The following is a 23,676-nucleotide window of genomic DNA, read 5'->3' on the forward strand; positions in this document are numbered from 1 at the left end:
AACATCCTTGTAAATCTTTTCTGAACCCTTTCAAGCTTCACAACATTTTTCCGATAGGAAGGAGATCAAAATTACACACAATATTCCAACAGTGGCCTAACCAATATCCTGTACAGTCACAACATGACCTCCAACTCCTGTACTCAATACTCTGACCGATAAAGGAAAGCATACCAAAACGCCTTCTTCACTATCTACCTGCTAACTCCACTTTCAAGGAGCTACGAACCTGCACTCCAAGGTCTCTTTGTTCAGCAACACTCCCTAGGACCTTACCATTAAGTGTATACATCCTGCTAAGATATGCTTTCCCAAAATGGAGCACCTCGCATTTATCTGAATTAAACTCCATTTGCCACTTCTCAGCCCATTGGCCCATCTGGTCCAGATCCTGTTGTAATCTGAGGTAACCCTCTTCGCTGTCTACTATACCTCCAATTTTGATGTCATCAGCAAACTTACTAACTATACCTCTTATGCTCACATCCAAATCACTTATGTAAATGACAAAAAGTAGAGGACCCAGCACCGATCCTTGTGGTACTCCACTGGTTACAGGCCTCCAATCTGAAAAACAACCCACCACCACCTCCCTCTGTCTTCTATCTTCGAGCCAGTTCTGTATCCAAATGGCTAGTTCTCTGTATTCAGGGAGATCTAACCTTGCTAATCAGTCTCCCATGGGGAACCTTGTTGAACGCCTTACTGAAGTCCATATAGATCACATCTACTGCTCTGCCCTCATCAATCCTCTTTGTTACTTCTTCAAAAAAACTCAATCAAGTTTGTGAGACATGATTTCCGACGCACATAGCCATGTCGACTATCCCTAATCAGTCCTTGCCTTTCCAAATACATGTACATCCTGACCCTCAGGATTCCCTCCAACAACTTGCCCAACACCGACGTCAGGCTGGTCTATAGTTCCCTGGCTGGTCCTTACCACCCTTCTTAAACAGTGGCACCATGTTAGCCAACCTCCAGTCTTCCGGCATCTCACCTGTGACTATTGATGATACAAATATTCAAAGTTTGTGATTGTTAGCTGTCTTCCTGTTTGTCCTATATAGTGTTTTGTGCAGTCCTTACATGGGATTTCGTACACTACATTAGTTTTGCTCATGTTGGGTATCGGATCCTTCGTTCTGATGAGTTGTTGTCTGAGAGTGGCTGTTGGTTTGTGTGCTGTTATGAGTCCTAGTGGTCGCAGTAGTCTGGCTGTCAGTTCGGAAATGCTCTTGATGTATGGTAGTGTGGCTAGTCCTTTGGGTTGGAGCATTTCCGAACTGACAGCCAGACTACTGCGACCACTAGGACTCATAACAGCACACAAACCAACAGCCACACTACTATTATAGCACAAGTCAAACCGAGAACAGCCAGGGAATTCCTAGAGGCATGGCACTCATCCACAGATTCAATCAATAGGCACATCGACCTGGACCCAATATACCGGCCACTGCAACAGACAGCTGGAACTGACAACTGGAAGCGACAGATTCAAACCACTACAAATGCCGGAGGAAAGATCACAGAAGCACTTCACAGGAGGCTCCCAAGCACTGAGGATGTCACCTAGACAGGGGACGAAACGTCTGCAACACAAATTCCCAGCTCGTCGAACAGAACCACAACAATGATACAAATATCTCAGCAAGAGGCCCAGCAATCACTTCTCTAGCTTCCCACAGAGCTCTAGGGTACACCTGATCATGTTCTGGGGATTTATCCACCTTTACGTGTTTCAAGACATCCAGCACTTCTGTAATATGGACATTTTGCAAGGTGTCATCATCTATTTGCCTAGAGCCTATGTCTTCCATGTCCTTTTCCACAGTAAATACTGATGCAAAATACTAGTTTAGTATCTCCCCCATTTTCTGTGGCTCCACACAAAGGCCTCCTTCTGATCTTCGAGGGCCCTATTCTCTCCCTAGTTACCCTTTTGTCCTTAAGTATTTGTAAAAACCCTTTGGATACTCCTGAATTCTATTTGCAAAAGCTATCTCATGTCCCCTTTTTGCCCTCTTGATTTCCCTCTTAAGTATACTCCTATTTTCTTTATACTCTTCTGAGGATTCACTCGATCTATCCTGTCTATACCTGACATATGCTTCCTTCTTTTTCTTAACCAAACTCTCAATTTCTTTCGTCATCCAGCATTTGCTATACCTCCCAGCCTTCCCTTTCACCCTGACAGGAATATACTTTCTCTAGATTCTCGTTATTTCATTTCTGAAGGTTTCTCATTTTCCAAACATCCCTTTACCTGCGAACATCTGCCCCCAATCAGCTTTCGAAAGCTCTTGCCTAATACAGTGAAAATTGGCCTTTCTCCAATTTAGAACTTCAACTTTTAGATCTGGTCTATCCTTTTCAAACACTATCTTAAATCTAATAGAATTATGGTTGCTGGCCCTAAAGTGCTCCCCCACTGACATCTCAGTCACCTGTCCTGCCTTATTTCCCAAGAGTAGGTCAAGTTTTGCACCTTCTCTAGTAGGTACATCCACATACTGAATCAGAAAATGTTCTTGTACACACTTAAATTCTTCTCCATCTGAACCCTTAACACTATGGCAGTCCCTGTCTATGTTTGGTTAACCTGCTCCCACCAATCTTTCAGGGAAGGGACAAAGATCAAAAGAAATAAGAGAAAGCAGGCAATTTGATCACCAAGCCGGCTTCAACTTTCAATAAGAACATTGTGGATCCATCTATGACTTTAATTCTACTTTCCTGCCTGTGCCTCATTAACTTTGACTGCCTTGTAGATTAAAAATCTGCCAGCTTTGAATATAATCAATGGTACAGCTTCTGCTACTCTCTGTGGAAAAGAATTCAAGGAAATTCCTCCTTACTCTCATCACATATTCTTAAACTTTTTCCTTGGTTCTAGATTTTCCAGAATGAGTGGGGAAGAGGACAGAAGAGCCTGCCAGTATCTACCCTGTTAAAGTCCTCAGATTCTTGTATCTCAATGACATTGTCTCTCTTACTTTTAACTCCAAAGACTACAGGTCTAACTTACCCAACCTATCCTAAACAATCTCTCAATTGAAGAATCAGCTAGTGCACGCTTTCTGAACTACTTCCAATGCAACTCTCTCTCCTCCATAAGTAAAGCAATTAAACCTGCACAGCACAGTAGTCCACATGTGGTCTCATCAATATGCTGTGCAGTTGCATCAAGATGTCCCTTCTTTCGTACTCCATCCCTGTTGCAATAAAGGCCAACATTCCAGCTATCTTCCTAATTGCCAGCCACGTGCAACCTTGAGATTCGTGCTGAAGAATACCTAGATCCCGCTGTGCTACAGCATTCGGTATATCGCCACTGAAATAATATTCTGCTTTGCTAGTCCTCTTGCAAAGTGGACAACCCCACAGTATATTCCATCTGCCAAATTTTTCCTCATTCACTCTATACTTCCTTAAGACTCTGACTCTTTACTCAACTTGCTTTTCTAAATTCCTTTGTACTGGTAGCCAAATTTGGCTATCTACCCCCTTTGTTCACATCATTAATATAGATCATAAGTTGCCCAGACCTCAGAAGAGATCCCTGTGGCACTCTACTCATTACAGACTGCCAACCCAAAAATAATCCATTTATCCCAACCATTTCCCTTTAGATAGCAAATTCTTCTATCCATAGTAATTAGTCACACCCAACACCATGCGCTCTTCTCTTGCGCAATAAACCCCTATTGAAATAATTCTAGAAACTCAAATACATTACATCTACTTCTCCTTTAATTGCCCTGTTTGCTACATCCTCAAAGAACTCAAAACAACTTTGTATGACATGATTTTCCAGTCACAAAATTAATTACATGCCCTGTTGCTACCTCCTTCATAATGGATTTTAGCAATTTCCCAATGACAAATGTAAGGCTAGCTGGTCATTGGTTTCTTGCTTTGTGTCCCTCCTTTCTGGAATTGAGGTGTTGTACTTGAAGTTTTCCAAATCCACTGGAACCTCTCCAGAATCTAAAGAGCATTGGAAGATTACAACCAACACACATAGCATCACTATATTGACCCATTTCAAGACTATGATATATAGGCGACTTGTCAGCCTTTAGACCCATTAGCTTTCCTATTACTTTTTCTGTAGTGATAGCTGTTTTAAGCTTCTCCTGCTCTTTTGTTCCTTAATTTGCTTCAATTCATGAGACACTTTCTGTGTAGAGATTCAAAGCACCTGTTCAAAACCTCAACCATTTCCTTATTTTCCATTAATTCCCTAAATCAATGATCACTTTAGCCAATTGTCCTTTTTTAAACTTGTAGGTTTTACTGTGAGATTCTATATTTCTTGCTAGTTTTCTCTTGTATTCTAACTTCATCCTTTTTCCCCCCAAAGGACAACAGCTGCTGTGTAAAATAATTCCTCAAGTTCTCGTCAAACATATTAAGATGGTGTACTCAGGTAACTGATTCACCTGCCAATGAAATTTGTTTTTCTTGATTTATTTAATCAAAATAGTTCAATTTTGAGGATCTTGTCAATTCCCCATAACCTCAGCTGCTGTTCCTTATAAAATACAGCTTTTGCAACTTATTCCGCTATATACAGGTTGCTCTGCTTCATCGCACACTTCTTTAACACAAATTCACAGTAACGCAATTGATGAACTGGGGACACTTTCTAAAGCACAAACTTTTAAAACGTGCGTTAGCTGTAACGTGATTACATTGCCAACATTAAGTGCTGTTTCTAAAATGCAATTTTTCTATAACAGACAAGAACACAACCATTGTGTTATAGAAGAAATACTTGTAATTAATATCTTTTAGCCATTCTGACTGATGCACCTGGACCAGGGTCATGAAAAGTTTTAAACTACGAATGATGAATCAAAACTAAGCACAAGACTCCAAATATGTACCAAGTATGTGCAAAACTCGCAAAGTATGTGCAATGTTTTATATTGGAGTTAGTGTTGATGCATGGCGAATATCACTATTAACAATCCTGAATCTTAGGATAATGTTGCTGCGATTCCCACCACGGCAGATGGTGATATTTGAATTCAAAAAGAAAGTGACCAAATAACCACAGCTTAATGTCATAGAAACCCATATAGTTCACTAATGTCCTTTAGGGAAGTTAATCTGTCCTAGAGAAGTACAGAATGTACTTCTGTACTTCTCTAGGGATCTTAAAAGGAATTAAAGAGCAAGAAGGAGGCATAATTAGATAACAGCAGGCATAATAAAGGAAAATCCCACATTATTTTACAGTGCATTACAGGAAAAAAACAGGAGAAAGAGTAGGGCTCAAAGTAATCTTGCGTGAAGCCAGAGGATATAGGTATGGTTTTAAATGAATAAAATGTATTAGTGTTTACTCATCAGGGACCGACGTGGGTATAGAAATCAAGGAGGTGACTATGCTTCAATTAAAGAGATAACACAGACAGGAGGTTCGGAATGGTCTGGTTGGTGGACAAGTAGATAAATCTCCAATGCTGGACGAAATGTATCCTGGGCTGTTGCATAAGGCATGACAGTGTGTTTAAGACCAAGTTATATTAGAACTGCATAAAACATTAGCTGGACCACAGCTTTTGTGCAATTTTGGAATCCATATTATGGGTGGGATGTGATAGCAACGAAAAGGGCGTAGAGGAGATTTACCAGGTTGTCGTCTGGGCCGGAGAGTTTTAGTTATGTAGAGAGATCTGATAGATTGGTGTTGTTTTCCTTATAGCAGAGGAGATTGAGGGGGTACATGACTGAGATGTATAAAATTATGAGCACAGAAAGGGTAGACATGGATTTCCCCTTTGGGCAGGGATCAGTGACGGGGGCATAAATTTAAGGTGAGGAGATATGCAGAGGATGAGAGGATGTGACGTTACCCAGTATTTGTGAAACCTTTACACCAGCTACAATCTCCTTACAAACGAAGTCCAGTGTCACATCAGGAAGCTGATTCGATGAGCAATAGGGAAAGAGGGAGTGAGGGAAGACAGTTAGTTGGGTGACTAACCTATTTGACCACCAAAATTTGCACATTAGCTACTTAAACTGATTTTCCTTTACAAAACATGCACGTATCAGAAAGTCCCACACGAGTGCATACCCCCCATTCTCCAACCATCCCAGATATGAAGCAGACATTCGGTCTGGTCTAGAGGACCTTAGGAAGTGAAGCTTTCCAGAGACAGGTGAATTTCAAACTTCCATACTTTCTTCCAACTCCATAAAAACACAATCTTTTATCCCTCTCCCAAAGCTCCTACCTCCATATATAACCGTGCCTGTGTTGTTGAAGACTATTCGACACTGGTCTAATGCTGGGACTGTGTGCAGAAGGTGGAATGTCCGCAGATCCCACTGAAATGAAGCCTTTGTTAAGGATTTCCTCTGACATTGTTAGATTATAAATACAATATTATTAAAAGCTTCAGCACAGTAGGATTAATTATATTCGGGGTGCATGCCACTTAAGTGTACATAATATACAACCTCTACCTAGAGCCAAACAAGTATTTGGAGGACACCCTCCCAACAAAGTAATTTCTCTGCACAGGAGGAGTTATGGTAGCCGACTCAACAAATACTCTCAGGAAAACCCATGCACTTGAATCCCCTGGTCACACAGACCTTCTGCTTGTCGAATATAGCCATACTAGTAAATGCTCTCTTGTAAGTGTCAGGCCAGATACAGTAATAGTACTCTATTGTTCAATCTCCACAATTCTCAGAACAATTATGCTAAGTTCTTGACTATTAATGTTCTGCTTGAATTGAACTCTTTCCTTCATAGAGGGCAATAAGTCATTTAGTTAAAACTTAAGTGAACATCACTACTTGCAAATTTCCCTCAAAGATACTTACTCGTTTGAACTATAATTGCTATTCCTTGAATATCACTGGGTCAAAGTCCTGGCACTCCCTAACAGCACTGTGGCGTACCTACACCACATGCACTGCAGTAGTTCAAGCAGCAGCTCACACAAACACACTCGAGGGCAAGTTAGGATGCGTCATAAATGTCAGTCTAGTCAGCAAAGCTCATGGATGAATATAAAGAATTACTACAGGATTTAAACACGAAAAATTCTGGAAATGATCAGCTGGTCAACTGCTAAAAGAGTAAGGTTTCACATCAATGATCTATTTCCAGAAGAAATGGTTATGACCTGAAAAGACTTTACCTACTGCTATGCTCTTGATGTGCCAAACATGCAGTTTTCAGATCATATTTCCAGTAACTATTACATTTTAGCTTGAAATTCAATAAAAATGCTTCCTTGTTAACATGCTTATACCAAAAGAATTTTTACTATGGTGGTGTTTCAATAGCATTCTCCTGATTGCTACTCCTTCTCTCCAGTATCCACAAGTTACAATAGACAACAGTCTGAGCAAACAGACTGTCCCCTCATAACAGTTAAAAAATCCTGGTCTTCAGAATTGACTGGGAGATTTGTCTAAAATATTCCCTAAAATCACTGACCACTTATTGTACAACACCCCAGTTCCTCTAGTACACAGTCGCTCTTTACTGAAGGATACAATCTCTGTATTGATGATGACTTCCAGACCATTTGGATGGAACACTCCACTGATATTCATGTTGAACTTATCAAACTTGTGAATGGCCTGTGTTGAACGGATATCCCACAACACTCCGTCATTTAACACCAAATCATCTGTGGGGTTAAAGGTTGCACAATTCCGCTTGTAGTTGTTAGCTAGGTCAGGATTGTAGAGAGTGAGGATATTTTGGCCTGTCTGGATATCGTATATCTATGGACAGAAGAAAAGACAAGCTTTTTTTCAATAATAGTGCGTATTTATCCTGTGTGTAGAAAGTGAGAGATATTGATGCTGCAGAATTTGAACATAATTTATGAATCACCTTTTCTCAACTTTTCCATAACAACATTCTCCAATCTTAATATCAATAGCACAATAGTATCATACTGTCTGCATCTCTCTGAACCACCTTATGGAATTTGAGAAAGTTGCTAATTTACTGCTGCCTTGCTTTGTGTTGAAGATTTAAACGCTTGAGGAACTGGATTGGGACAGAGCTTTGGCAAAACCTACCTTAGAATTTACATCGCAACTTTAAAATTCAACCATTCAAAAAGCTCTAGGTATAGAAATGGACACTGGGCTAAAAGATTTTGGAAGAAGAAACCATAAGACTGGTCAAAGATTTAGGTTTTAAGTATGGTCTTAGAAAAAGTCAGCTGACGCTAATAGGTTAATGGTGGAAATTGCAGATCATGGGACCAAGGTGGCTGAAGGCACAGCCATTAATGGTGAGGCAAAAGAAAGGGGATACAGTATATGCATGAGGTCAGAGTCAGAGGAACGAACAGTTTGAGGAAGGAAGGATCAGCATCAGAGCGGAAATAAATTGGAGGGCAGGATTGAGTGACAAACAAGATTTTCTTTTATTCATTCACAGTTTCTGGGCATTACAGGCTAGCTCAGCATTTACAACAATTCCCAACTGTTGTGGGCCTGGTGTCATGTGTAGGCTACACCAGATAAGGATAGCAGATTTCCTTCCCTGACGGACATTATAGAGATGTAAAGCATGGAAACAGACCCTTCGGTCCAACCCATCCATGCCGACCAGATATCCCAACCCAATCTAGTCCCACCTGCCAGTGCCTGACCCATATCCCTCCAAACCCTTCCTATTCATATACCTATCCAAATGAACCAGATAGGTTTTTCTAACAATTGACAATAGTTTCTTGGTCATTGTTATACCCTTAATTCCATATTTTTATTGAATTCAAATTTTCACTATGGCAGATGTGAATTTGCACCTAAGACCACAGAACATTACCTGGGTCTCTGCATTAACTGTCTACCAATAATAATCATTGCTTCCCCTAGATTAAATTAGGCTTTCTACAGCGTGGAAACAGGCCATTCGGCCAAAAAGGCCCACACCGACCCTCCGAAGAGTAACTCACCCAGACCCATTTCCCTCTAACTAATGCACCTAACACTAAGGGCAATTTAGCATGGTGAATTCACCTGACCTGCACATCTTTGGACTGTGGGATGAAACCAGAGCACCCACAAGAAACCCATGCAGACACGGGGAGCATGTGCAAACTCCACACAGACAGTCGCCCAAGGTTGGAATTGAACCCGAGTCCCTGGCACTGTGAGGCAGCAGTGCTAACCATCGAGCCACTGTGCTGCCCTATGGCAGCAGAATTTTAGATGTTTTACCGAAGTCGCAGGATGGGTTGCCAAGCATAACAGCACCAGAATAATTAGGTCTGTGGGGATAAAGGCACAGATGAGGATTTCAGATGGGCAGAAAATACAGGGTTGACTAGGACACAGAAGTTACAAGGTTTGTATTGGCCTGTGATACTGTCTGGGGAGGGAATCGAATTGGTGATAAAAGTATACAGTCTGCTGTGAAGCCCAAAGATGATGGTCTCAATTTACACAGTGCACTATTAAGCAGCAAGCCATTGGACGGTGAGCAAAGGGAGGCATGGGTGATTTTATCCAATTGCTAACTCAGACCAGATCACCTAACAAACTATGAGGCACACATTACTTGACAATTGAACCCTTTACCTACTGGGGTATTAGCAGATCAAATGACCAAGATTCCCATTTATCTTCACATATAAATCAAAGCCAAATTACTCACATGAGCCACTTCCTCCTTTGTCCCAATGACTCTATCCTGAGAGAGTTTACTGAATTCCACATAATGATCGTCTGTGAATGAGTGCCTGAAACATTGGGAACACCATTGCCAAATTAATTCCAACAACACAGATCCAAAACAAACACCCAAATACCTCAAGGTCTAGTGCGGATCAGCTGTGTTTAGAGACCTCATCAAATTGCACTGTATGGCTCTTCAGGACAAAAAACATTTCTTCTTTGCAGCATAACACAAGCCTCTTTTACCCTACAATTCATCCAGGCTTGATACTCCATTTTCATCTCACATGACAAGGTTAGCAGATACATGGGAACACTACCAAGTTCCTCTTCAAACCACTCTCTAGCCTGACTTGGAAATATACTGCCGTTCCTTCACTGTCACTTGGTCAAAATCCTGGAATTTCCTTCCTGATGGTATTATGGGTCTATCTACAGCTAATGGACTGCAGTGATTCAAGGTGGTGGCTCAAGGGCAACTCGGGATTGGCAATAACTGCTGGCCCAGCCAATGACACCCACATCCCACAAAAGAATAAAAAAAAACCTCATTCACACACTCAAACTGGGAACTGAACCACTTCAGTGCATCAGACATTGGTACATTCCAGCACCTCTCTAATCTTTCAAACTAATGTAGCAATTAAAGTCTATTGCATAAAGCCACCAGAAGTATTAGCACCTTTCCCATTTTAAATAATCACAGGATGGGGACATGCACTTTTTAAACACAAAAAATTCAGACTTTATTTTAGAATAAAATAATGACAACTTCTTTTCCTATCTAAAGCAAAAAATTCCAAGCCACATAGAGACACAGCAACTGGTCTCCATATCCTTAAGATGGAGAAAACACAATCAATCTCTTCTGCTGGCTGTCCAACGATGCTTACTAGAATGTGAATTGTGGACATTAGAGAGGTGACAGCTTGAGATGATACCAGATTTAGTAAATATTTGCAAATTCAGCATGTGGATTATTCTCCACATATAATTCTCTTTAGCACAGTTCAGTGCATCTGTAATTAAATCACAACGCAACCTCAAATTGTACTGGTCAGCTGAGAAGTATAGGGATTCATCCCATTCACACACCTGTCTTTCTGTATTGTTCCACTGTAATTCAAAGCTAGAAAACCTCACCTAAAATGACACTTCAGCGAATAAAGAAACTGTAGGCCTGGCACTTCCAACTCATACTTGTGAAAAATCATCTTCACTTACTTCATGTCAAAGACGGACTTCATTCCCCAGAGAGCAGAGAGAGGTTGGCCCCAACTTGCTGACGTTAATAACAACGATCCATCCTGCAAGTGCACAGAAATTACAGAAAAATTAAATATCGGACATGTACATGGAGTAATACTGGTCTTGATATACAATCTCGCAGTCAAAATTATTACACATTATCTGGCTATTATTTGATGACTAAATGCAAGACTTTGCCATGAGCAAACTGGATGTCACAGTTACCAAAATAAAATCAGTGACCACACTTGGAAAAGTGTTTCATTAAATGTAAAGCTCTACTGACATTCTAAAATTAGAAAGGTGCTACAGAAATGTATTTTGTGGACTTCTGCCACTGGCACACCCATCGCCCTGGTCATTGTTGGATAGCCCCATGAACAGTATACTGAAGGAAGCACAGTCAACGCCAGAAATATGGGCCCACAATCATGATTAATACTAGACTAGGATTCTGATTTTGGTTGCAGAACAGGAGTTGAAACTGGAGGTGAAATTTCAGGTCAATTATACAGGAAGCCAGGGAGGAAATCCAAAGAGATAGTGCACAAAAATGCATTGATGGGACACAAAGGTTAGAAGTGGGGCAAAGAGGAAGGGTAAAATTAAGAGAAATAAGCCAAGCCAGTTATAGCCGGTCATACGCTTCAGAATAACCAGAGCATAACAAATCCATCAATTAAGGGCTTTACATTATGAAGCATTCTGGTAAAGGTGCCCAAAAGCACAATCTCTTGTTATCCTGGCCCAGCTTGTCAGAGATTTCTACTTGGATTTGATACAGATTCTGATTGTCCTGCTGCATCCTACCAAACTGGGCATCTTGTGGTTTAGGGGCCTAACCAGCTGGTGTCTGTTAGAACACATGACTGAGGCAGGACTTAATGAATAGTGCTCAGGACTGGGAACCCCAAACTATGCGTAGCATCAATAGCCTCGGATTAGACATTCAGTACAGGCTGGAGATTGAAACAAGGATCTCTGCTTTGCAAATCTCAGCGATTCACAGTTGCAACCAACAGAGTGGATAATGGATATAGGCACACAAATCTAGACCGACACTTGTGCAGTGCTGAAGAAATGTTGCATTGTTGGGAGATTATACCTTTTGGGTGAGACATTAAAACAAGGCCATTTTCCCTTTTGTTTTGATGGACGTAAATGACTCAGTACTTCAAAAGAACGGGGAGAGTTCTCCAATCCTGCCTAATATTTTTCCATGAACTAAAATCACAAAAATAAAGACAGCACATTTCTGTTTGCAGGATCCTGTATTTCTACATTTTACATGGAATTATTTGGTCATAAAACATTTTGGGACATCCTGAAGTCTGAAAAGTACTGTGCAAAATGCAAGCCTTTTTTTAAAAAGAAATTTAAATGCATATCTTTCCCAGACCATAGGCCTGATAATAATGCACCTACCTTAGATGGCTCTAGGTGCGTTATGGCGGAATTATGACAGGCATATGTACCCTCTTCTTGGCCACTAAATAAATTGTAGAGCTTTAATTCTCCGGTACACGTCCCCAACATCAGAAAGCGCTCTCGTGCAGAGAATGTACAGCATGTAAAACCACTGCCTTCCTCATCTGATTCTCTGAACACAGAAATGGGTCGGAACCTGCAACAAGTGAGCAGGACATGAAACTCAATTTGTGTTATGAATATTTGAGGAATAAATACATTATGTAGCATGAAACCTTTCAATAGGAGAACAGATATGAACTACTAATTCTATGATTCCATTTACACCTGAAGAAATGCATAATTTTCTTCAAGTTTTATTCCATGCACTGGAATAACCCTCAAACAGGCTCAGTGGTTAGCACTGCTGCCTCACAGCGCTAGGGACCCGGGTTCAATTCTCACCTCAGGCAACTGTCTGTGTGGAGTTTGCACATTCTCCCTGCGTCTGCGTGGGTTTCCTCCAGGTGCTCCAGTTTCCTCCCACAATCCAAAGATTGCAGGTTAGGTGAATTGGCCATGCTAAATTGCCCATAGTGTTAGGTGCATTAGTCAGGGGTAAATCTAAGGGAATGAGTCTGGGTGGGTTGCTCTTCGGAGGGCTGGTGTGGACTTGTTGGGCCGAAGGGCCTGTTTCCACACTGTAGGGAATCTAATCTAAATAAAAGAAAACATATGCACCTCATGTTTTGATGGAATTATTTGAGGGAGGGCCCCGGAGTGTTCTGTTCATCAAGGTGAGAAATATTACTGCGAGAAATGGAACACTCAATTTTGTGCCAGGTCAAATTGTACTCAAAAAATCCAAGCTGTTACATCAAATACTCCCCTGTCCCTGGTCAGATAAAAGATGTTACTACCAGAAAAAACATTCCCTCTACTCTACCCCAATAACCACCAGGGTAGGAACTGTTTAGACTCAGTGTAACACGGTCTTTACATTAAACCATTCATCACTACTGCAGCAGATATCAAAAGTTAAATACAGACAATTAAATACACAGATTCAAATTGTTTTTTGGGTTGTTGAGTACATAGGAAAATTTCTTCGATGAGACTTCAGCCCCAGCACTCAGCAAACACTTTCTAATGCACCAGTTTTGATACCAGCGGCTATGTGGCAGGTTGATCATTTAAAAGAAATTTAAATGCACACTGGTCACTATAATGGATTGGGGTTACCCAAAGTCATTTTGCTTAATTATTTTCAATCAAGAGAGACATGATAAAACGCGATCTGATGCCAGATCCCAGACATAAAAAGTTCTTACTGAATAAACTCTTGTACAGGGAGAAGACTTTGAGAAACATGGGTATAAAGGCATGGGCTTGGAAGCCCGGAGCAGGACTCTAGCAGCAGTGTTGCATGGGCTGGGAAGCCTGGAGCGGGATTGTAACAACAGGGAAAGAAAAGTTGGATTAGTGGTGCTGGAAGAGCACAGCAGTTCAGGCAGCATCCAAGGAGCAGCGAAATCGACGTTTCCGGCAAAAGCCCTTCATCAGGAATAAAGGCTCCACATTGATGCCCTGGGGTTGAAGTGTTCCGAGGCGGAAGATGCGGCATTCTTCCTCCAGGCGTCTGGTGGTGAGGGAGCGGCGGTGGAGGCAGCCCAGGACCTCCATGTCCTCGGCAGAGTGGGAGGGGGAGTTAAAATGTTGGGCCGCAGGGCGGTGTGGTTGATTGATGCGGGTGTCCCGGAGATGTTCCCTAAAGCACTCTGCTAGGAGGCGCCCAGTCTTCCCAGTGTGGAGGAGACTGCGTCGGGAGCAACGGATACAATAAATGATATTAGTGGATGTGCAAGTAAAACTTTGATGGATGTGGAAGGCTCCTTTAGGGCCTTGGATAGAGGTGAGGGAGGAGGTGTGGGCGCAGGTTTTACAGTTCCTGTGGTGGCAAGGGAAAGTGCCAGGATGGGAGGGTGGGTTGTAGGGGGGCGTGGACCTGACCAGGTAGTCACAGAGGGAACGGTCTTTGCGGAAAGCAGAAAGGGGTGGGGAGGAAATATATCCCTGGTGATGGGGTCTTTTTGGAGGTGGCGGATGATTTGGTTTATGTGAAGGTTGGGAGGATGGAAGGTGAGCAACAGGGGCGTTCTGTCCTTGTTACGGTTGGAGGGGTGGGGTCTAAGGGTGGAGGTGCGGGATGTAGACGAGATGCGTCGGAGGGCATCTTTAACCACGTGGGAAGGGAAATTGCGGGCTCTAAAGGAGGAGGCCATCTGGTGTGTTCTGTGGTGGAACTGGTCCTCCTGGGAGCAGATACGGCGGAGGCGGAGGGGAATACGGGATGGCATTTTTGCAAGAGGTTGGGTGGGAAGAGGTGTAATCCAGGTAGCTGTGGGAGTCGGTGGGCTTGTGAAAAATGTTAGTGTCAAGTCAGTCGTCATTAATGGAGATGGAGAGGTCCAGGAAGGGGAGGGAGGTGTCAGAGATGGTCCAGGTAAATTTAAGGTCAGGGTGGAATGTGTTGGTGAAGTTGATGAATTGCTCAACCTCCTCGCGGGAGCACGAGGTGGCGCCAATGCAGTCACCAATGTAGCGGAGGAAGAGTTGGGGAGTGGTGCCGGTGTAATTACGGCAGATCAATTGTTCTATGTAGCCAGCAAAGAGACAGGCATAGCTGGGGCCCATACGTGTGCCCATGGCTACCCCTTTGGTCTGGAGGAAGTGGGAGGATTCGAAGGAGAAATTGTTAAGGGTGAGGACCAGTTCGGCCAAACGAATGAGTGTGTGTTGGTGGAAGGGTACTGTTAGGGACGTCTGGAGAGGAAAGAACGGAGGGCTTGGAGGCTCTGGTCATGGCAGATGGAGGTGTCGAGGGATTGAATATCCATGGTGAAGATGAAGCGTTGCGGGCCGGGGAAACGGAAGTCTTGGAGGTGGAGGGCGTGGGTGGTGTCTCGAATGGCGTCTCGAACGAGACAAAGAAAAGTTGGACTCCAAGTTAGAATAAAATTTTTTAAAAAGCTGAGTTAATGTGAATGGCGCCTACAGATGGTGACGGTACACACCTTTTACTGTATTTTACACATAACAATAAAATTATTCAATTCATATAATGTGGTCAGGATTAGGCCAGCTTTAACAGCCATTCCTACATATTCACTTAATCTTGGATTTCCATCAGCATTATCTTAAAACAAATTGGCAACAGTCAGCATGAAGACACTGTTCCATGAGGTATTGTGTGACAGTGGTAAATATCCATATCTCTAGGCCAGAAGTCCCAGAATCAACTCCCATCTAATATGGACGTGCATCATACAATTAAAAAAACTTCAAGATATGTAGTGCCAGATTACTTGACTAGCGGTCATTGTAATCATGGCAAACAGAGCTATTGAATTCATTGTGCTTGGCCACTTAATGTTAACTTCATGACTGGGAGGATCTAGGTTTCTGACCTCGTAGTTAGCTGACAACCGGAAGTGACAAAGTCTGGAAACCAGAGCAGATTTAGCAAATTCTGTCTTCTGAGCCCAGAGCCGAAGTGGGAAATTTGACAGACTGTCAGCCATGCTTTTGAAATTAGAAAGTGATATAATGGTGGAATGTCTACCATGCTATATTGATCTAATTTAGAATTCTACACACATTATGTTAGCTAACAAAGGGAAGTGACTAGTGTTGGAATGTTATGCCTAGTTTAAATTTATTTTTTTTTTATTTGCTGACCCCAAATCTACACTATTATACGGTTCCTTGAATAGTGGTCATCATCTGGTATGGAGAAAGTGAGGACTGCAGATGCTGGAGATCAGTGTCGAGAGTGTGGTGCTGGAAAAGCGCAGGTCAGACAAAATCCGAGGAACAGGAGAATCGGCGTTTCGGGCATAATCCCTTCACATCAGGATTTTACTGTTTCAGCTTCAGCTATAGAGCTTGATACTGGGGTAGAAGAAATTAATGAAAAGGAGCAAAAACACATATCTGCACAATGAGAGAAGCTGGTGGGTGAGTGAGAGGCTGTTAAGGGCTAATCTCTCTCGAAAATCTAATTTTTATTTATATTTAGCATCCAACTAAAAATTACCGCTTAACAGAGGTAAGTTACCTTTTAAAAGAAGTTACGCTTTCCCAGGCTTAAACAGGAAAGACAAGCTCTGACAGCTGTAACTAGTAGACTTTTCAAAGGGCACACTCATTGTTTTTCCCAAGAGCATCTATACTGCTAGAGTGCACATAATGTGAAACCGGGGGTTGGAAGAGGCAAGAGGAATATAAAGTAATTGAAATATCTAAAAAAACACAATTGATATAATAGAGATGACAGGAGATGTCGAAGCTGCAGAATGAGGAACTTCAGTTTCTGAGCTGGAGGACAAACTACAGACAAATCAGGTGAATTGGGAAGGAGAAAATTACCTGGACACTATATGGCTTCTGGATCATTCATACCCCTGAGATTAGTGCATCACATTTAGCTAGTGGTCAGGGACTGGAGAGCACAATAAAAGTTAGGCAGTCAAGGGGATTGAGAAGGTGGGCATGGAGGAGCTTTACTAACGGTCCAATAGGTTGGAGGTTCTTGCAGCTTGTGTGGATGACAGCAAAGGCTGCAGTGTGATGAGATGACTGACTATAGCACCACAATACAGAAGGCATACAAAAGTGGGATAAATGAAAGGAACAGGGTAGTAGTATGCGATAGTTCAGTCACAGGATAGACATTTCTCTGCAGCTAACCGTGTGAATTCAGGGGTTATTTTGCCTGCCTGGTGCAATGGTTCAGGATATCTGTTCAAAGCTGGACAGGAACGAAGAGTGGAAGGGGGTGGATCCAGTTGCAGTGCTTCATGTAGGTACCAATAACAAAGACCAGGAAAGAGGCCTTTGTTAGGTAGTATGAGCAGCTAAGTGCTAAATTAGAAAGCAGAACCTCAAAAAGTACAAGAGCCAGGGGCAAGGAGTAATGAAAATTGGGGAGCTGCATAGTTGAAAGACTGCCATGTGAAAAGTGGATACTGATTCATGGGCCATTAGCATCAGCACTGAACAATGTGGGGGCTATATTTTGGGATGGACTTCACCTGGGGGAAGAGGAGGGGAAAATAGGGAAAAGATCGTGCTCGACAAAATTGAGTGAATTAGAGGGAAGTGCCAACTCAATAGATTAGGATAGTAATAAACAATAATAATGAGTGTATAGCAGGAACGAACAGAGCTTCCAAACTTGACTGTGTCAACAGATAGGACCAGATTTTATAAAAACGGGTGTGGATTGGTGGTGAGACACCAAATTAAAAGTTCTGCATTTGAATGCATAGAGGATTTGCAATAAAACTGAAACTGTTAATTCAAATACAAGTTTAGGCTTGGCCTGGTCTCATTAGAGAGAGATGGCTACCAGGAAACAAAAACTGGGGCATGGATATCCAGGGTTCTGTGGCATTCACGGAGGTCAAAGTTCTGGGAAAATGTGGCAGGGTGCTCTCCTTAATTTAAGGCGGCATTAGTATTGTAGAGCGAGAGATCACCTGCGTTCTAAAGTTTGAATGGAGTAGGAAACAGCAAAAGACAAGACTTTGGTGGGAGTTAATTATACGCCACTAAACATAAATAATAATGTAAATCACAATAGAAATAAGGAAGCTAGAGGTTCATCTAATAAGAATATAATAATCCTGGGTGACTTCAATTTACATACAAACTGGAAGTATTAATACGGCTGTGCAGGACTTATTTTTGGAACATATGCTTGACGTTTTTCCAGAGTAGTACGTTGAGGAACCAATTAGGGAGAAGTTTACATCAATGTTTGAGCAATGAAAATGACTGTTTAATAATCTTATGAAGTAGGTTTTAGAAAAGAGTGACCAGAACATGACAGCATTTTGCACTAAGTCTGAAAGTGAACTTAGGTGAGAAATTAGGGTCTTAAATCTGAAAGGAGACTATGAAGTTAAGAGGGGTAAACTGGAAATGGCATATTGGGAAACTACATTAAGAGGTATGACAATAAACATTTTACCAATTACTAACTTTCAAAGAACTCATACATAGTTTACGACAAAAAGTGCCGAGTAACAATGTAGTGTTACACTGCAGTTAAAAAAATCAACAATTATCTTAAATCAAAAAGGTAGCTGGGAATGGGACAGGTAAATGAAGGGGAGGGAGAAGGTGATAGTTCGGAGAGGAGGGTGGAGCGGATAGATGGGAAAGTCGACGGACAGGTCAAGAAGGTGGGACCGAGTTGGAGGCTTGGGAATGGGATAATGTGGGGAGAGGGGAAATGAGGAAACTGGTGAAATCCACATTGATCCAGTGTGGTTGCAGGGTCCCAAGGTGGAATATATGAGGCGTTCTTCCTTCAGGCATTGGGTGGTAAGAGTTTGGCGATGGAGGCAGCTCAGAACCTGCGTGCCCTTGGCGGAGTGGGAGGGGAGTTGAAGTGTTCAGTCACGGGGTGGTGAATGGGTTGGTTGGTGCGGGTGTCCTGGAGATGTTCTCCGAAACTCCCTGCAAGTTGGCGTCCTGTCTCCCCAATGTAGAGGAGACCACATTGGGTGCAACGGATACAGTGGATGACATCGGTGGAGGTACAGGTAACTTTCTGTCGGATGTGGAGGTATCCTGTGAAGCCATCCCAAATCAAGAATAAATGATAATTGAAGTGATGGGAAACTATGTTCACTATAATTTTAATTGGGAAAATAACTCCTAACTTTAGCACTACCACAATGCATTTACAAAAAGATTCCTCTTGAACCGTATTAAGTGCAATGATTATTTGGAGTTAAAACAGCAAAAAAACACTGCTGATTTCAGGCTAAGGCAGCTTGTATCAGTGTTAATATTGCTCATGATTACAGGAATCATTGTAATGCTACAAACTACTGTGATTTTACTACACATTATGCACAACAGACAAACCGCAAGAGTCAAACATGCTCACTATAAACAGCGGAGACTATAAGCATAATTGTTTTGTGCAAGGCAACATTCTGCCACTCCTCGGTCAATAAACTACACATTACCTGCTGAAGATGAGATGCCGGTCAAAGCAGCCCCCATCCACCCCTCCGTATTTAGGGAAAGCAGACCTATGTGTCACACGACTAGTGAAGTTCAAAGGTGCCTGCCGTCTCTGCTTTGGTTCTGGGCACTGGTGAGGAGTAAAGAGGGAAAAAGGAGGGCAGGTGACAACAGGGTTCTTGCAACGGGCATGCTGTTCCCGGAGGTATTCTGTTATGATACTGTCCAAGGAAGGTGGCGACGGGAGATGGCGGTCCAGTTGCTTTTTAATAGCCGGCGTCTGGTTGTAAGCCCCATAGTCTGACTTCTGTCGAATTAGTCTCTGCTTCTTCAGGTTGGTGCCATTGCATGGAGATGGCTTTTCCTTGGAAAAACTTATCTTGCCAATAATTGGCGAACCATTGGGACAGGAGAGCCCAGAGGTGGAGGTGGCTCCTTGTGTAGCTGCCACCTTTGCTTGGCAGGATGGCGGAAACGCTGTTAGGTTGATGGTTCGAGATGATATGCCATTGGCTAATCTGGGAGTCCGGGGTAGGCTGACAGGGGAGGTGCCAGGGGCGGTTGTTGTGAAGGCTGGAGAATGTGGCGGTGCAGCTTGGATGGCTGGTGTCCTGGGAAGGTCACCCTCCTTGGTGAGCATTGACGCTGTATCGTGCAGGCCATGAGACACCAGATGGTTGCGGATAAGTAAGAGCAGCTCTTTCTCAGAGAAGGTGATCCGTGTTTGTGCCACCACATCTGCCTTCTGAAGCCGGGCCAGAGATACATCGGAGCCAATGGACAGCGGCTTCCCAGAGACACGTTCAATCAGTTCAGAGGCATACTTGCAGAACTTGACATGCTCGTGTCGCTTGTCCTGAAGCACAGGCTCCCTCATCAGTTGCTGGATCTGGCCACTGGTGAACAGGGGCAGCTTGCTGATGATCTGCTTCACAGCACTGCTGCGTGACAGACCCACCAGAGCCTTGCACGCCAAGGTGCGGATTTGATCTGCATCTGTGATAGGTGTCTTCACAGTCAACAGGGACAGTAATACCTTGATGCCATTGTTGGCCTGCACCACATTCCACATTTTAGTCAGCACACTCTCTGTGCTCTTGGGGTTCTGCAGGTTTTTCCGACGAGGGGTTCCAGAGTTGAACTTGCCGATGCTGGAGATACGCTTATCAGGACCACAAACACAGTTGATAATGACTTGAAGAGCAGATTTCTGTGTCTCAGCATCATTTGCAAAGATATCCCCCTCAGCAACTCCAAGGATAATGCTCATCCCTACAAAAGAAAGCAAGGCCCTTTATTGTAGGATACAGTTTAATAGATTTGTAACCTCTAAGTTTTACAGCTCACAAACAGTTAACTAGCCTGCTTTCTGTCACCTCCCTTTCTTGATTAAGTGGTGTCACGATGGTGTTTCTTCAGTCTGCTGGGATCTTTCCAAAAATTAGGTAATTTTGGAAAAATACAACTTCTAAGGACTCAGGATGAAAGCCACCAGGTGCAGGAAACCTGTCCACCTTTAGTTCTAATAATTTCCCAATAATTGAAATATCCTCCCTTCCTTTCAAGTCTTAATTTTCAGTTCGGCCTGGGACTTGCCTTTTGGAATCTTCTACAGTGCAAAAAAAGGTACAAAATATCTGATCAAGGTTTCTCGCATTCCCTAGTTTTCCATTACTAATTCCTCGGTTTCACCCTCTGCTGGACTAATGGTCGCTTCAGTTTCCTTTTTCTTTTGTAAATACTGTTTTTATACTTCTAGCAAACTTTCTCTCAAACTCTGTTGGAGCGCAGTCAAGGATATTAAAGGAAGTAGCTAAGAGAAAACATGATGTGCTGAATGTACCTTTCCAAGAATTCAGATTCTTTAAATCCATAAAATCCCAGAGGATTGAAAAAAAAATGCCATTGCTCACCCTTATTCAAAAAGGAGACAACAACCAGTTACACAGTTAACTATAGGCCTATGAGCTGAACATCCAAGATGGTCATCTAAAAAATTATAAAAGGTGCAATAGTGGAGCATTTAAAAATTCATAACATAAGGAAGCAGTCAGGTTGGCTTCATGAAGGGGTCATCACACTTGACAACTTTATTAAAGTTCTTCTAGGAGGAAAAAGCTGGATAGACAAAAGGTAATTGGCTGAAGTAATACACTTGAAAAGGTGTTTGATAAGCAAAATAGGATACTTAACAAGTGCTCATCACGTTGGATAGTATATTAATGCAGAGGACTGGCTAAGTAAAGAACAGAGTTGGAATAAAGTGGAACATTTTCAGGCTGGCAACCCGTAACTTGTGGTGTGCCATGGGGATCAGTGCTTAGGCTACAATTATTTGCAATATATATTAATGACTGGGACAAGGAATGTACCATTGCTAAGTTTGAAGATAACCCAAAAATAGGTGGAAAGGCAAGTGGTAAGGAAGACAGAGTCTGCAGATGGATGTTGACCAGTTATGGCAAAAAGCTGGCAGATGGAATCTAAGATGGTAAGTGAGAGATTATGCACTTTGGCAGGAATAGGAGAGGAGTGAATAGAATAAATTTGCTCTGTAAACCCACTGCCATTATGAAGTGAACAAACAGAACTCACTTCAAGCAGGACACAATTGAGTTTGGACAGTCTGGTTTCACTTAGCACCTAGATCTCACTTGCATGATTAGTCTCATTTTACTAATGATGGAAATTTTTGATTCTGGACGTTAAGCTTTGAAAAAGTGACCATGAAAAATACACTCACCCACCGCAGTCACAGTTGAGGACCCTTCGTCCATCACATCTACAGGTTCTGCCAGCAAAAGCTGAGTTTTGGAAACTACAGTGAGAACAGCCAGCACGTCGAGAGCACAACGCACAGTGTCATTCCTGAAGGAAGGAGAGAATAGAAAATTAGCGTATGTCACACTTTAGATTTCAGAGATATCATCATTCACAGCAACATTTTACATCCCGGATAATTATAGTACACTCTATAAACCTGTACAAAAACATCTCATCTTGGTAATGCAACCAAGCAATAAAATTAATGGAGACAAATCATCTGCAGAATTCTTTTAAGGGCTAGACATTAAATGCCTTTTTAAAAAATACAGCATTTATAACACAGTAGCACTATGCCAATGTTTATACCAACAACACACAAGGTGCCTCCCACTTTATTTCATAGCATCCTATCAGCATACTCCTCTATCCATTTCTTCACGTATCTATTTTGTTTCTCTCAAATGGATCTATGCCAGTTACCTCAACACTCCACACGGTAGACAGTTCCACATGCTAACCAAAGTAAACCTCCCGAATTCCTTATGGGATTTTGAATTGACTTTTATAGGCCCTAGTTTTGGATTTCCCCATGAACAGAAGATCGTGACTACATTTATCCTGTTAATAACTCTGAAGACCTCTATCACATCACTTCTCAGTCTTCCTTTTTCTAGGGAAAGCAAGCCCTGGCATTTTGATTTTTCCTAATGCAGTTGAATAAGTTGTCCAGGAAACCTAATGGTACTCCGAATAGTGCCTTAGAATCTTTTACATTCAGATCGGACAAGGATGGCCTGGATAGATGAACCCTCACTACAACACTGCATCTGAAAGATGACACTTCAATATTCAACACTCCTTCAATGCTGCACTAATGTATCACCCCAAAAGGTGCTCAAAGCTCTGGGACTTGAATCCATGGTGTACTGGCTCAGGAGTATGTGGTACTAATTGAAGTGAACCAACCACAAAATTTGCACATACTCCATAATGCACGTTTCGTTAATGCGGATTCACTATAACACAATTGACGAATTGGGGACACTGTTTCTATAGCACAATCTTTTAAAGCGTGTATTAGTTATAATGCAGTTCTGATCTCATTAGTTTGAACTGTGCTTCTATTACGTGATTTTCTTATAAGACAGTTGCACGAGAACAGAACTATTGTGTTCTAGTAGAACTGGCTGTAGACTTGAAATCAGTGTCCTACTCCATGCTCAAATCCACTAATTCAGGAATGACTTCTAAACAGTACATTACAAGCTTGTTGCTTAGTAAACTGTTTTGTTTCTGAACAGATCCCAGATTAAATACAATTTCAGTCACATTCCCTTTTAAACACAATCCAATCTACATATATTTAAAGTCATAGAGCTGTACAGCATGGAAACAGACCCTTCGGTCCAATCCGTCCAACCAATTATCTAGTCCCATTTGTCAGCATTTGGCCCATATCATTCTAAGTTCTTCCTATTCACATATCCATCCAGGTGCCTTTTAATCAAGAGACAGACCTCATTAAAACATTAATGA

At 42.2% G+C, this 23,676-nt stretch overlaps 1 protein-coding gene across 2 annotated transcripts in view; it reads right to left on the reverse strand.

The window, feature by feature from the left end:
- LOC122559148 (DDB1- and CUL4-associated factor 1-like) overlaps window positions 1–23,676 on the reverse strand; it is an 83,884-nt gene that overhangs the window by 11,960 nt on the left and 48,248 nt on the right. For both annotated transcript variants that reach the window (XR_006314350.1, XM_043708504.1), the window contains exons 13-19: window positions 22,118–22,242; window positions 19,377–20,646; window positions 12,352–12,550; window positions 10,903–10,985; window positions 9,659–9,743; window positions 7,534–7,767; window positions 6,255–6,348 (exon numbers count right to left, since the gene is read on the reverse strand). Coding sequence is in view for 1 of the 2 variants with exons in the window: in XM_043708504.1 (XP_043564439.1) it covers window positions 6,255–6,348; window positions 7,534–7,767; window positions 9,659–9,743; window positions 10,903–10,985; window positions 12,352–12,550; window positions 19,377–20,646; window positions 22,118–22,242 (2,090 nt within the window). In the remaining variant the exon portion in view is untranslated. The remainder of the gene's footprint in view (window positions 1–6,254; window positions 6,349–7,533; window positions 7,768–9,658; window positions 9,744–10,902; window positions 10,986–12,351; window positions 12,551–19,376; window positions 20,647–22,117; window positions 22,243–23,676) is intronic.

Source organism: Chiloscyllium plagiosum, chromosome 18 (genome assembly GCF_004010195.1).
Source record: "Chiloscyllium plagiosum isolate BGI_BamShark_2017 chromosome 18, ASM401019v2, whole genome shotgun sequence".
Taxonomy (NCBI): Eukaryota; Metazoa; Chordata; class Chondrichthyes; order Orectolobiformes; family Hemiscylliidae; genus Chiloscyllium; species Chiloscyllium plagiosum.